Below are 13,131 nucleotides of genomic sequence, written 5' to 3'. Positions count from 1 at the left end.
CCAGGCCCTGGGAAGGGCAGGAGCCCCACAGTCCCCCCCCCCCCCAGAGGGTCGACAGAGCAGGCAGCAAGAGGCTGAGGGGAAGAGATGGGCGGGAAATGGAAAAGAGGCAGGAAAATGCCCTGCACACAGTAGGTACTCAACATGAATGGGAGATTAAAAGTATTTGGACAGAAGGAAGGCACATCGCAATCCCCAATGCCAGCACCAAGTGTCCTGTGATTGGGACAAATTCCCGACTCTCTGAGCCTCAGTGTCCTCATCTGTACAAAGGGGCTAAAAACATCAGCCTTGCAAAGCTGCCCTGAGAGTTAAACAACAACATAGGCAACGATAATAATAGCTAAAAGCTGATGTGTGTTTAGCATTCACTCTGAGCCAGGCACTGCTCTAAGCACTCTAGAAGGAACACTGGAGCCCCGACAATGACCCTAAGGGACAGGCATTATTGTGACCCCATTTTACAAAGCAGGAAATTGAGGCATTGGGAAATTAAGTGACTTGCCCAAAGCTCCACAGTAGCAAGTGACAGAGCTGGGATTTGAGCCCATGCAGATGGCTCCAAAGCCTGCTCTTTCCCACCTTACCATGACACTGCCCCAGGACACACAGGAGTGGCCCCACCCAGGCACCACTGGGGTCTCACCTCCCTCTCTGCCTGTCCACCTCTTCTCTCTCAGTCCACCACCCCCGCTCCCACCCCAATCTGTGTTCTTCTCCCATCTCTCTCCTCCCTAGGAACAGCGTGGGCAGCAGAGGTGGCCCACGTGATCATGGGGCCAGGGCAGAGGCCAAGACAGAGCCTCCTGCTCCCTCTGCTGCATCCTGGCGCCCCCTGGACAGCAGCCAGGACCCCCACTACAGGCCTAAGCTAGAGGAAGGGAGGAAGGGCCGAGGCAAGCAGGAAGGGAGGCGCCTCCATCCCTTCCCCCAGAAGCACGTCCTGCACAGGCAGAAACAATGTCGCACTGGCCCACTGCCGGGGCTGAGGGTGGGGGCAGGGGCCTGGACACTGGCCTGGCCAAGCTGCTTTCAGGAAGCAGGAGGCCCCTGGTCTTGCTCTGCCTTGATTTGTTGTATGACCTGTCCCTCTGCACCCAGCACCCGCACATTCTAGCTCCAATATTCAGTGCTTCCTAAGCCCTTTCCAAAACCCAAGTCTCATCAGATCACCACGGACATGGCCCTGGTACTTCCCAGCTGTGTGACCTTGGGCAAGTTGCTTAACCTCTCTGAGCCTCAGTTTCCTCCTCTTTAAAACAAGGATACTCATAATAATGCTTATTCCCAGAACAGAGAGAATGCTGTAAAGCAGCCAACAGCTAGCCTTGCATTTAATAACAGCCAAAGCCTCCCAGGCTTCCCAGAGTGTACCGGCCAACTTTCCCAGCCTGGCTCATGAGGCCCACCATGCCTCAGCCCATCCTCAACTTCCACCTTTCCTCCTTTCCTCCTCACCTCTCCTCTCCTGTCACTGCAGTTACCGCCAAACTCCAGACCCCTCCCTGGACAGCCTTTGCCCGTCCCCTCTTCCACGGCCACTCTCCCTACCTGCTCCCTCTCCATGGCCACATTGAGTCCAAAGGCCACGTTCTCAGCATGGCCCTCCCTATCTATCCCCCACCCCTCCTTAGAACCACTGGCAAGTGAGAAGAGGGGCAGCTCCTCAGCCAACACTAACAGGTCACGTTGCCTTCAGTGCACTCTGTGCTAATGTGTGTCGTGACTCCTGCTATGGGCGTGTGGCCGGCCTGACTACAGGGGCTCCCGTGGTGGCCAAGCCCCACCCACAGCAGGAAAGTTAGCTGAACGGCTCAGAGCTGGGGAGGACCAGCAAGCAAGATGTTGGGACAAGCACAGCCTATGAGTAAAATCTATCATTTGATAAGCACCTACTGCATGCCTGACAGAGCTGGGTGCTTTACTTATATAAGCCACGGACATCAAAACCCCTACATGCAGAAGACAGCATCATCCCCCCTTAGCCACTAAAGAAACTGAGGCCCAGAGAAGTGAAATGACCAAGCCAAGTCACACAGATGATTAACAGTGGTGACAGGATTCAATCTAAGTTCTGCCAGTGCCTGAAGACCTTACTGTTTCAGGAGTTGCAGGAAGCACGGGCTTACCCTGCTCCCTCCCGCCTCATCCCTGCTCACCCTCTCACGCAATCTGAGACCCAGCCCGCCCCCCTCACCCCCACTCCACCCACCCCAGGCAGCTGAGGTACCTGTTGAGAAGGTCCAGGCCACAGCCCCGAGGCAGGAGGCCTTCCGGCTTTCCCAAAGGCCACACACTGTCAGAGGATGAGGACGAGGAGAGGCCGGGGGACCAGGGCTTAAGTGTCACACTCCCTAGGGAGGAAGAGTAAGGTTCAGGGATTGGGACTGGGAAATAGGTATGGTCAAGGCTCATGAGAGGCTGAGCCCCCCTCGAGCCCAGGGATGTGCAGGTTTGAGGCCCCAGGAGCACATGGTACCCACTAGGCTCAGAGCTGGACCAGGGCACACTAGGGCAATCCTTCAGTTTCCTGGAAGAGGGAGAGAGTGGGCTGGAACTGAGAAGCCCATTGCAGCACAGCCAGGAATGGCAGTGAGGGCCGGGACTGGGCTCAGGGTAAGAGGCCTGAACCAAATCCCACAGGGGCCTCCCAAGCAGAGCCTTCCTTCCCAGCCAGGGGCATGGTGTGGTCTTAAGGAAGGGCACACAGGCCAAGGGCAGCAGTGAGGGCCGGGACTGGGCTCAGGGTAAGAGGCCTGAACCAAATCCCACAGGGGCCTCCCAAGCATAGCCTTCCTTCCCAGCCAGGGGCATGGTGTGGTCTTAAGGAAGGGCACACAGGCCAAGGGCAGAGTCTCAAGTGGGCTGCAAAGCCACTCCCCCAGATAAGCCTCCCCTGGAGCTCCTGAGGGCTGTTACCTGTAATGTCCGACATGCTGCTGAAGGACCTGGGTCGGGGGAGAGGGGGCAGGAGATGAGGCACAGTGCGCACTCGGCCCCACTCCCTCCTCCTGCCCCCAGGCTACCAGAAGGTCCCACAGCCCCCAAGCAAATTCAGGCCAGACCTAATGCAGAGGCCCCAGCACAGGGCACCTGTGCCACCCAGTGCCCCTAAACTCACAGGGCAAGAAGTTAACATCCTGGCCTTTGCCATGTGTTGTTCCACCTCCAATGCCCTGGCCTGTCCTTGTAAGGTAGCTCCTTCAATGCCACCTCCTCCTGGAAGCCTCCCCTGACTTCTCACCCCTCATCTCCCCCTCACTGGCTATAGTCGTCGTTGGTGGCTCCCGGACATGCCTCCCAAGTTAGACCCTGACTTCCCCATGCCACGCCTTGTCATGGCGGATCACTCAGACCAAGCCTCCCAGTGCCAGTCTCTAAAGGAATAGGTCAAGGACCACCTCCGGGGTGGAGGCAGGGTTCCTCTCACCCTTGGTCTTGCCTCCAGTGGACATGGCTTGGTTTTTCTGGCCCATGTTTGCTGCTGATGCCCCAACAGGGGGACCAGCTTTCTCAACTGAGGTCTGTGACCCCTTGGAATATTCTCTGCACCCCCGAGTCCTGAACCATCAGGCTTCCTCTTGGGTTTAGGATCTTCAAGGCTTGACCTCCTGTGACGTTCCTGCAGGATGCCTGGCTGGGGCTAAATCCACTCTGCCCTTTGCCCTTGTCTTAACCTCAACCTTGCTGACTCCTATGACCCACTGGGCCTGGCTTTCCAGAGCTCTAGCTGCTCTAGGGCAGTAAAGGGAAGGGATGGCCGGGACCTGACCCTGGCGTCACGGATTCTGGGAGGCGGCTGTCAGGAGATAGCAGCCCACCTCCCTGGGCCTCTCCTGCTATCTCCCAGCTTGTGTACCTCTTAGGGGGTGCGGGGTCCTCCTCACGCTGCCGGCGGAGGATGGAGCCAGCGCTCGGGGGGAAGGGCAGGATGGAGAGCCGGTTGATCTCCTTCTCGCTGTCTATGGCCTCCTCCTACAACGCCATGACAGGGCCTGGGTCACCCCCACTGCCCAGCACCTTCCCAGACCTCAACACACCTAATTTGTGCCCATTCCACAGAAGAGACTGAGGGTCCGCAGCAGAGCAGTAGGCTCTGCAAGATTACAGTGTATGAGTGGCTCCCCAGGTCTCCTGGCACCAACAGGCCCAGAACCAGCACCAGCACCAAACTGGCTCTGGGTGAGCTTAAATAAGGCACTTGGCCTCCCTGGGCCTCAGCGTCCTCACCTGTGAAATGGAACCACTGGCAAACTGGAAAGTATTCTACATGTTAGTAATTATATGACTACAAATATTATTGGCATCCCCCCATATTTGGTGTGGGGTGGGTGTCTTACCGAGGTGTGGGGCTCAGATCCCCCCATGACAGCTGCCTCCCCAGCTGCTTCCAGGCCTCCCAGTGGGGAGGGGAACTCGCTCAGGCTCCAGGTGCTGCTGAGGTTGGAGCACAGAGAATGGGAGGAGGCACAGGCCTAGAAGAAGAAGTGGGGGGGTGAGCACTGCTGAGCCCAGGCCAGCCACAATCACATGCTGAGCACCCACCATATGCCAGGCACAGGGAAAGAGCTGGAGCACAAGAGCCAGACCCCTACCCTCACGGAGCTCACAGCCTACAGGAGAGCACAAAGTGTAAACCAGCCAACAGATGAACAAAATAACCCCAAGTTGCAATTACAGCAAAAGGAAGGTGTCCCAGGCATGGGAAGTACTTGAAGGCCCCACACAGCTTGGAGGCACGAGAACTCAAGCATATGTAGGTGCTAAGTAGGGACAGTTGGGGAAGATGGTCCAGACAGCTGGAACAGCATGAGCAAAGGCCCAGTGGCAGGACTGTGGCACATTCCAGAAATTTAAAAGCCGAGAACCATAGAACCAGGCTTAAGGGAGGCGGGACCCAACCTGCAGGGCCTCTTGGGCATGATAAGGGGCTCTGTCTTTACATGAGAGCAAAAAAGCCACTGAGGGTTTTAAAAAGTGAGAAATCAGATTCATGCTTCCTTCTTCTATCCTCCCAGGCCTCCTGAGCTCACATTTAAGCAAACCAAGATAAAAAAAAAAAAAAAGGCAAAGCTCCTGGCAGCAGCCTGAGGACTAGCGTCTGACTTATAAAAGATCTGGGGGCCCAGCTCCAGTGCTGGCTGTCTGTGTGACCTTGGGCAAGCCCCTGACCCTCTCCAGGCCCTGTGCAATGGAGGGGATGAGACCTGCTGGTTTACGAGGGGCTTTTAGATGTTAGACTAGACTAGCTGGTCTCTGAGACCCATGTTTTACATTTCAAGATGTTTGGAGGCCCTTGGGCAGCCAGACTTCCCCAAGTGTATACAAAACCAGGCTTCGAACTGTTCTGGTGTTCCAGGAGCAACCCCAGAAACTCATACATGCCCCCATCCCACTCACCAACCCACCCCCTACCCCCAGCCTGGGTTCAAGTGTTCCCACCCCCAGCAGAGGCTCTTGCTAATTCCCCCATGATCCCACCCCTGGCTGAGGTTTCCCTCCAGGTCCAGCATGTTCCCAGCCCTAGCCAAGAGCTCCTGCCAGGAACCCAGCCTGTCCACCAGGACCGTGGACCCTGACCCGGCTCACCCTGAGGCAGGAACCGCCCTGGACCCTCTGCAGCTGTGCTTCCAGAAGGGCTTTGGCACCCTCCAGGCCGGTGAGTGTGGTCAGTAGTTCATCCCGCTCGGCCTCCAGGCCCCGCACCTGCTTGCGGTACTGGTCCTTCTCGATGAGGCTCTGGGAGTACTGCAGCTGAATCCGGTCACGGCTCTGGATGGCCTGGGGAGAGCAGGTGGGGAGCCAGCAGCTGAGGAAGCTGCAACAGCTCCTTGGTGCTGGCCTCGGACTTCGAGAAGCGGCATGCAACAAGAACGACAGCACTTCCTGGGTGCTGGGCCCTGTGCTACATATCAGCTCATTTGATTGTCACACTAACTTAGATACTGTCATTATTCTTATTTTGCAGGTGGAGAAACCAAGCCAGAAGGGACATAGCTGAGATTCACACCAGGCAGTCCAGTTGCAGAGCCCAGGCTGTCACTGTTTCACTAAGAACAACTTAAAACTCTTCCATGAGATCTGCCACGTGCCAGGGGCTTCATTTACCGCATCCCAATTAGTGGATAAGCAAGAGTGAAACCCAGTCCACTGTATCCACAGCACTTCTCCCCACAGTGAAGATCAGCATCACCGAGAGGGCCCAAAGCCCAACCTGCCACTCACTGCCTTGGAGGGAGCTGGGGGCAGGCTGGTGAAATGCAGATTCTGAGGCTTTGCCCCAGACCACCTGAATCAGAATATCCAGGGATGACACCCCAATCTGCACAGTCACCAAGTCCACCAGAGGGATTATGAGTCCCGTTCTAATGTATAGACTCCAACTCCTCTAACTTCAGACTTGCTCAAGAACAAAAACCTCCTGCCCTCCCCCCTACATGGGAAGCCTCACTCAAGGAGAGCTGGGGGACTGGCCCAGGGTCCTCAGCCCACCCCATGGCCTTGGCAGGAGACAAGGGCCATAGTACCCAGGGACTGGGAGCCAAAACTTTTGAGAATGTCTTCATCAGCAAATATTTGCAAGCATCTCCCCTGTGTCAGCCTTGCGCTTGATATGGAGAGAAGGGATTCAGAAATGAAGGATGCCAGGACCAACTTTCCTGACTGTCCTGGGAGTTCGGGTGAAGCAAGTGGGCTCAGGGTGTAAGGTTGGTATCTGGAGTGCTCAAGGTCCGTGTCTGTGGCCCCCCAGCCTACCTGCCCCATCCTAAATCCATCAGTGCACTCTTAAAATCTCTTTTACAATTCTAGTCCTGTCTGTTTCTCTTCATCTCCCCCAAACGAGAACCAGTGGCTGGACCAGGGCCTCGCGCACAGCAGCCTGAGCTCACCTGGTCCCGCTCCTTCTCAATCTCCTCCAGCTGGGCCAGGACAGTGGCCATGCGGTGCTTGTACAGGTCACAGTCCTTCTGCAGTGTGCGGTGCTTTAGCCGCAGGTCCTCCATCTCTTGCAGGTACTGTGGGTGGGGCGGGCTGAGCTCAGACCACAGGGTTGAGGACCCAGGGCAGGGGAGCTACCCAGCAGGTGTCCAGCAAGTGCAGTGAGAGAAACGTGAGCCCCAATAACAAGTGCCCACCTCCCCAGCAGGGTGGTCTGGGCCACTGACTTGACCTCACTGGGCCTCAGCTGCCTAATCTGTAAAATGGGAATAACGATAATCATGACACCACCTGGCCAAACTTGGCCTCCCCATTGAAACTACAACCTGCCCCCTTACCCTGCTCTGCTTCTTCCTCAGAACGAATCACCTTCTGCCACATGAAATAACTGACTTAGGGTTAGGTGCAGGGCGCGCTGTTGTCTCCCCAGCGAGAATGCCCCCTCCACAGCAGCAGCACATTTGTTTTGTTCACTGATGTGTCTGAAGCATCTAGAAGGGCTCCTCCATCAGTATTTGAGAACGAATGCCTGCACTGTTCTTAGCACAGTGCTGCACATAGTAGGTACTCGGGGAAGGCCGGCTGAAGTAAACTAGTCAGGCCTGACAACCTCCCAGCCCCAAGATCTGGGCATTAGCAGAAGGTGGTTAAGAAGGGTGGGACTTGCCAGTTAGCTCAGTTTGTACAGCCTGGTGCTGACAACACCAAGGTCAAGGGTTCAGATCCTGTACTGGCCAGACACAAAAAACAAACCAAAAAAACAAGGGTGGGGGCTGGGGAGGCAGGGGAGGAGGGCACCACCTTGTCCCGCAGCTCCTCGGCCCACTGCAGCTCGCCCTGCACGGCATGCAGCTTCTGGCACAGCTCCTGCCTGCTGTCCTGTGCCTCCCGCCAGTCGTGCTCCAGGATGTCCAGGAGGATGCGCTCAGAACCCGGGGCCCCTGGCCGGCTTGCCTCCTGGGGATCAGAGTTCAGGGCAGCCTCAGCATCTGGCCCAGGGCCCACCCTGAGTGTGGGGAGGAAGAGGGACACGCAGCTCTCAGCCCTCGGAACCCACCTTATCAGCTCTGCCATCTCAGCCTAGGGCCTTGACCTCCCTGGATCTGGGTTTCCCATCTGTGAAGCAGGCGTGGCCCCACCAGCCCTACCCACCCTCCAGGGAGCATCTGGGGTATAAAGGAGGTAAGTTGATGAGGGTGTGCTTGATTAAGTTCAGCCAGGATCTTATTCCTAAATAAGAACTAGGTCCACTCTCTCTTGCACAGGACTCCCGCCCCTGCCCAGGGCAGCAAACTGGTGGCTATTTCCAAGGCCCATTCCTACCCTTCTGACAAGGGGTCTTCAAGGGGCTGACTCTGGCCCAGGCAGGTGGACCCTAGGCCTAAGATGCAGCCCCCAGACCCACACCCCAGCCCAGCATTCCCAATGAGCTCCGCTGGCTCCCCTCCCCCACTTCCTGTGTGGAACAATGGCCAGAAGGCAGGCCACACCACCACTGACCTGCCATGGGACACCAAGAAAGTCCCAGGGCCACCCAGACATCAAGGGTCTCAACTTTTTCAGGGGCAGGAATTCTACAAATCCAAGGAAAGCTGGAGACCCTCTCCCAAGAAAAATGCTCACACATAAAATCCAGTGCACAGATTCAGGGAGTTCAGAGACCTCCTGGAGGCCACCCACAGACCCCAGATTAAACACCCAGGGAGAGCCATGTGCTAACCCTCAGCCCAGAGCTTCAGACAAGAGCTAGCCAGGATTCCATCTAGAGCTCGGATCCCCGGTTCTAAAATCCTTAGCCTCCCAGGCCTCGGGAAGACAAGCAAGGAGCAGGAGGGTCTGCTTGCCCAGTCTGATCCTGCCCACATGGCCACCAGCACCGGCCCTCGTACCTGCTGCAGGGCCTCCTGCAGCTCCTGCAGCGATGCCGCCAGCCGCTGGTTCTCAGCTTGCAGCTCAGAGACGAGGTCCACACTGTCCGGCTCCTTCTCCTTCTCCTTCTCCTCAGTCCCAGGAACAGGCCCCCTGGCCCTTCGCAGCAGTGTACACTCTTCCTCCAGCCGACTCACCTTGAGCTTGAGCTGGTCCACCTGGACCCCAAGACATAGGTCAACCCAGAGAGGGACACACCAGGAGCGACAGCAAGGTCACCGGATGGGTGTGGGTTGGCCGTGCCCTCACTCCTGTTTGCCTCCCGATTCCCAGAGGGCTTGAGCGGGAGTCCTCTCCAGACTTGTCTGTGAAGGAGGGATAGGCTGGGCGTATAGGACGAATAGGGATGAGGAAGGAAAAGGGGCAGCAAGAATCTGCTCCAAGGACCTGTAGGCAGACGAGCTTTATCATAACATGCTTGTCCGTCCCACAACCCTGACACTGCAGCACGGTCCATTTAGCCCAGCACCCACGATGGAGGAGGAGGGCTGCAGCAAAGACCAGGGTCTGCCCAGCTCTGCCTCTAACTCAGCATGGCCTTGGGCAAGTCATGCCCATCTCTGTGCCTCAATCTCCTGATCTAGGAGGGGAGACATACGTTTGAGGTTCTCACCCAGCCCAGGAGCCAGGATGTCCCCCTCCAACCCAATGTCCCAGCTCAACACACACCCATGAAACAGATTTGGGTCTGATTCTTCCTGAAAGAAATTCTTAACAGAGCCTGAGCTCCAAAAGGTTAGGCTACTGATTCACCCCCCACAAGAGCTCCATGTCCAGGGTTCAGGTTTCAATTTTACCACTTTTAGTCTCTGCATTCTGAGTAAGTCACTTACTTCCGCAGGGTCTCAGGTTGCACATCAGTAAAATGCGCTCAGTCAATCCCTCTCCCCACAACCTGCCTCCCAAAGTTGTTGCAGGAATCAAACAAGACAGTGGGTGGACAGAGGCCTTTAAACTGTGGAAGGCAGGCTGGAGAGCTGCCACAGATAAGTCTTTACAACTTTAAATAAAATCCCAGAACCCTTACCAGTCGCCAGCTCAGTGTGTGCAGCCAAAGGCTGGCCAGGTGTGGTGGGTAGGCAGGTGTGTGATGGTCCCTGACTGAAAACAGATACGCATGGCAAGTTTGCTGGATTATGGGTATACTCGGCCAGAGTTATTCTCTAAATTCATGTAGGGTCTGAGGTGGCCAGACAGTAATAAGCATAGCAGCAGGTGGCAGGCCATAAATGAAGTCATTGTTGGGAAAAGGTCACAATGACCTCTGGTGCTACACTTAGGCATGCCAGCATCTGGTGCCCTAGGATTGCCCTAGCCTCTCTTGGAAAATGACTTGCTAGTCCCCCAGCCCTCAGAGCCTAGAATGGCACCACACACACACACACACACACACACGCACACGCACACGCACAAACACACACACACAGAGGGGTGTGCAGGCTGGGCAGGCAGTTCCACAAATTAACAGTCCACTCCTCCTCCGCAAAAGACAGAAATTCCTGACTCCCGCATTCCTTTCTGCTCACAAAACATGCTTTGTGAACCACTACAGAAAGACAGCTAGTTACAAGGACAAGTGTAGTCACACCCTCTCCAGCAAACCCCAGCCACACACCATGGCCCCTTGCCTGACCCATGGCCAGCCCACTTCCCCGATGAGCTCAGAGGACAGGGCACCTGGGAGTCTCCACCAAACACCAGGAAAGATGGATGCATTTAACCCTGGTGTACAAACTCACTTAGCACTAAATTATAGTGTTGGTACCTTAAGTTTATGTTACTTAGAAATAACAGCTCATTAAATTTGCACCTTATAAAACACGGTATTAAACACACACCTGTTCGTGGGTGGAGGGGACACAGGCTGCCAAGCCAGCCACTACCAGCTGTTCTGTTAATACCCCATCTACAACACCTTTGTTAATCTTGAAACAGAAAAGCACCAAAGAGTTAAGGCAAATTTACAGTACCTAAGTTTAACAAAATGTCACCTATTAATTTAATTTTACCCTTAGCCTCTACTTGCTAAAGTGGGCAAAAGCAGCCATGATCTGCCTAGTGGCAGATGACCTTTCCCCAGGTAGACATACTATGTGTACGTGCAGCTGATCTGCAGACACACAGAGGCACTCCAATGGCCTCTTCTCCAACCCCCTCCCTTGTCCCAGCATCCCCCAGAGAGCAGTACACACAGGACATCTCCCAGTCACATCTGCACACCCACCACTTAAAGGGACCCAACTCACAATCACAGCCAGCCCAAAGGCAAGTCATGCCATGCCAGCTGCAGCCTCTCCAACCCCCTGGCCAGAAGCCCTCACACTGTCCTCTCTGAGCTACAGATTCTTTCTTCTGAGAGAACCTCACAGCCAGCCCCATGTCTGTTTCAGAAAAAGAGGGGCCCTTCTTGGTGAAGACAAGGGACCCCAGTCTCCCCACCTGCCACCCACCACACCTCAGCAGTGCTGAGAGAAAAGTGGGAAATTCTTCACTCTCAGGACCCTGGGAAAGTGTTCTAACCAAACTCTCTGTAACTCAGTTTCCCCATCCAGAAATGGAGGAGACTGTAGCACCCACCCCAATATAGGGATGCTGGAAAATTAAAGGAGTTTGTGCATAGCAAGCACTTAGGACCATGCTTGGTACACCGGGTGCCTTATAATTGGTATATCATCCTCATCCATCACCTCCACTTTGAGGATGAGGAAACTGAGGCACAGTGCCACATGGTTCATTAGCAGCACAGCAGACCTGCATCCCTGGCCCTGCTTGCTACCCCTCATAAAGTCTCCATCTTATGCCAAACACCAAACGGGGCCCTGGACAACAGCTTCATGGTCACCTCACAATCTTGAACCAGCCACCTACACCCTCAAGCAGGAGTGGCAGCCTGGTCCCTTCAACTTGTGGGCTCAGCACCCCTGATCAGGGCTTACCTCCCAGTGTGCATAAACCCAGGCACTGGCACACTGGAGCACTCACACCCACCGCTTCACACCTACCAACTACCATCTACTGACACCGCCACCACCCACAACACTGCAGCCACAGCCGAGGCTCACAGGGTTAGGGGCTTCAAACCCCACGGTCACAATCCCTGTGGAACCTCGCACAGTATTACTGGAGAGAGGCTACCGTGTGCCCCCGGCACTGTTAAGCCCCTGATATGGATCAGCTCATTAAATCCTTGGGACGACTCCCTGCAGCAGCCAAATACCAGTTATCCCCATGCTAAGTCCCAATAAGAAACCAAGAAAGTGAGGCTCTGTTTCTCGGCCTGTAAGAGGCTTCACTTGCTGCTGGAGAGGATTAGGTGGGATTTCACTGGACGGGCAGCAGGCAGGACAGCATCATGGGAAGGATGCCAGCGCTGGCATCAGCCAGACCCCATTCAAATCCAGGCTGTGCTGCTTCCTGGCTTTGGACATTGAGCAAGTCCCTTCGCCAATCGGAGCCTCAGCTTCTGTACTTGGAAATGAGAACTTGGTGCATGGTGCTTTGATGAGGATTAGATGACGTGAGGCACGTAACCTGTGCGGCACACCAACAGCACTTGATAACAATATCAACACCAATGGCTAATGATGACATCTGTTTTAGCACTGTCTATGCCAGGCACTGTCCATGGCTCAAACTCTGTGTCCTTAACTCATTGAATCTGCATAACCCAAGGTTTCTCAGCCTCGGCACTACTGACATTTTGGGCTAGATAACTGTCGTGGGTGGCTGCCCTGTGCACTGTAGGATGTTTAGCAGTGTCCCTGGCCTCTACCCACTACATGCCAGTAGCACCCCCCTAGTTGTGAAAATCAAAAATGTTTCCAGACATGGATAAATGTTTCTGCATGGGCAAAATCACCCCGTTGAGAACCATAGCCATAACCAATGAGATAAGTGCACAGAGCTCTGAAAAGACAAGTCCATGGTCAACTAGCCAGCAACAGTAGTTAGAGGACACAAGCTGACTACCATATAACCATCACTTTTTGCAAAAGTTGCCCCTTCTTCACCCTCTCCTGCCCATCTCCCCAGGACCTACTGCCAGCTGCAGGTCACGGCTACGCAGCACAGCCGAGTTCTTCTCCTCACTGAGCTGTGCCAGGCGCATGGCGATCATGTAGTTCTCATCCTTGAGCCGCAGCAGCTCCAGGCTGCCCGCCTCCCAGTCCTCCCGCAGCCGCTGGCAGCGCTCCTGTGCCTGCTGCTGCTCCCGCAGCCGCTGCTCCAGCCGTGCCCGCTCCTCCTCGAGCACCCGGCCCCGAG

General features: G+C 55.4%; 1 protein-coding gene across 1 annotated transcript in view; it reads right to left on the bottom strand.

Annotated features, from left to right (window-relative positions):
* CARD10 (caspase recruitment domain family, member 10) overlaps positions 1-13,131 on the bottom strand; it is a 26,417-nt gene that overhangs the window by 9,114 nt on the left and 4,172 nt on the right. The window contains exons 4-12 of the mRNA XM_008569768.1: positions 12,908-13,066; positions 8,829-9,026; positions 7,741-7,896; positions 6,891-7,016; positions 5,590-5,781; positions 4,341-4,475; positions 3,860-3,975; positions 2,920-2,948; positions 2,231-2,354 (exon numbers count right to left, since the gene is read on the bottom strand). Coding sequence (XP_008567990.1) covers positions 2,231-2,354; positions 2,920-2,948; positions 3,860-3,975; positions 4,341-4,475; positions 5,590-5,781; positions 6,891-7,016; positions 7,741-7,896; positions 8,829-9,026; positions 12,908-13,066 — 1,235 coding nt within the window. The remainder of the gene's footprint in view (positions 1-2,230; positions 2,355-2,919; positions 2,949-3,859; positions 3,976-4,340; positions 4,476-5,589; positions 5,782-6,890; positions 7,017-7,740; positions 7,897-8,828; positions 9,027-12,907; positions 13,067-13,131) is intronic.

This window comes from Galeopterus variegatus, unplaced genomic scaffold, assembly GCF_000696425.1.
Source record: "Galeopterus variegatus unplaced genomic scaffold, G_variegatus-3.0.2 Scaffold527, whole genome shotgun sequence".
Lineage (NCBI taxonomy): Eukaryota > Metazoa > Chordata > Mammalia > Dermoptera > Cynocephalidae > Galeopterus > Galeopterus variegatus.
This window is presented reverse-complemented; position numbering and strand designations above follow the sequence as displayed.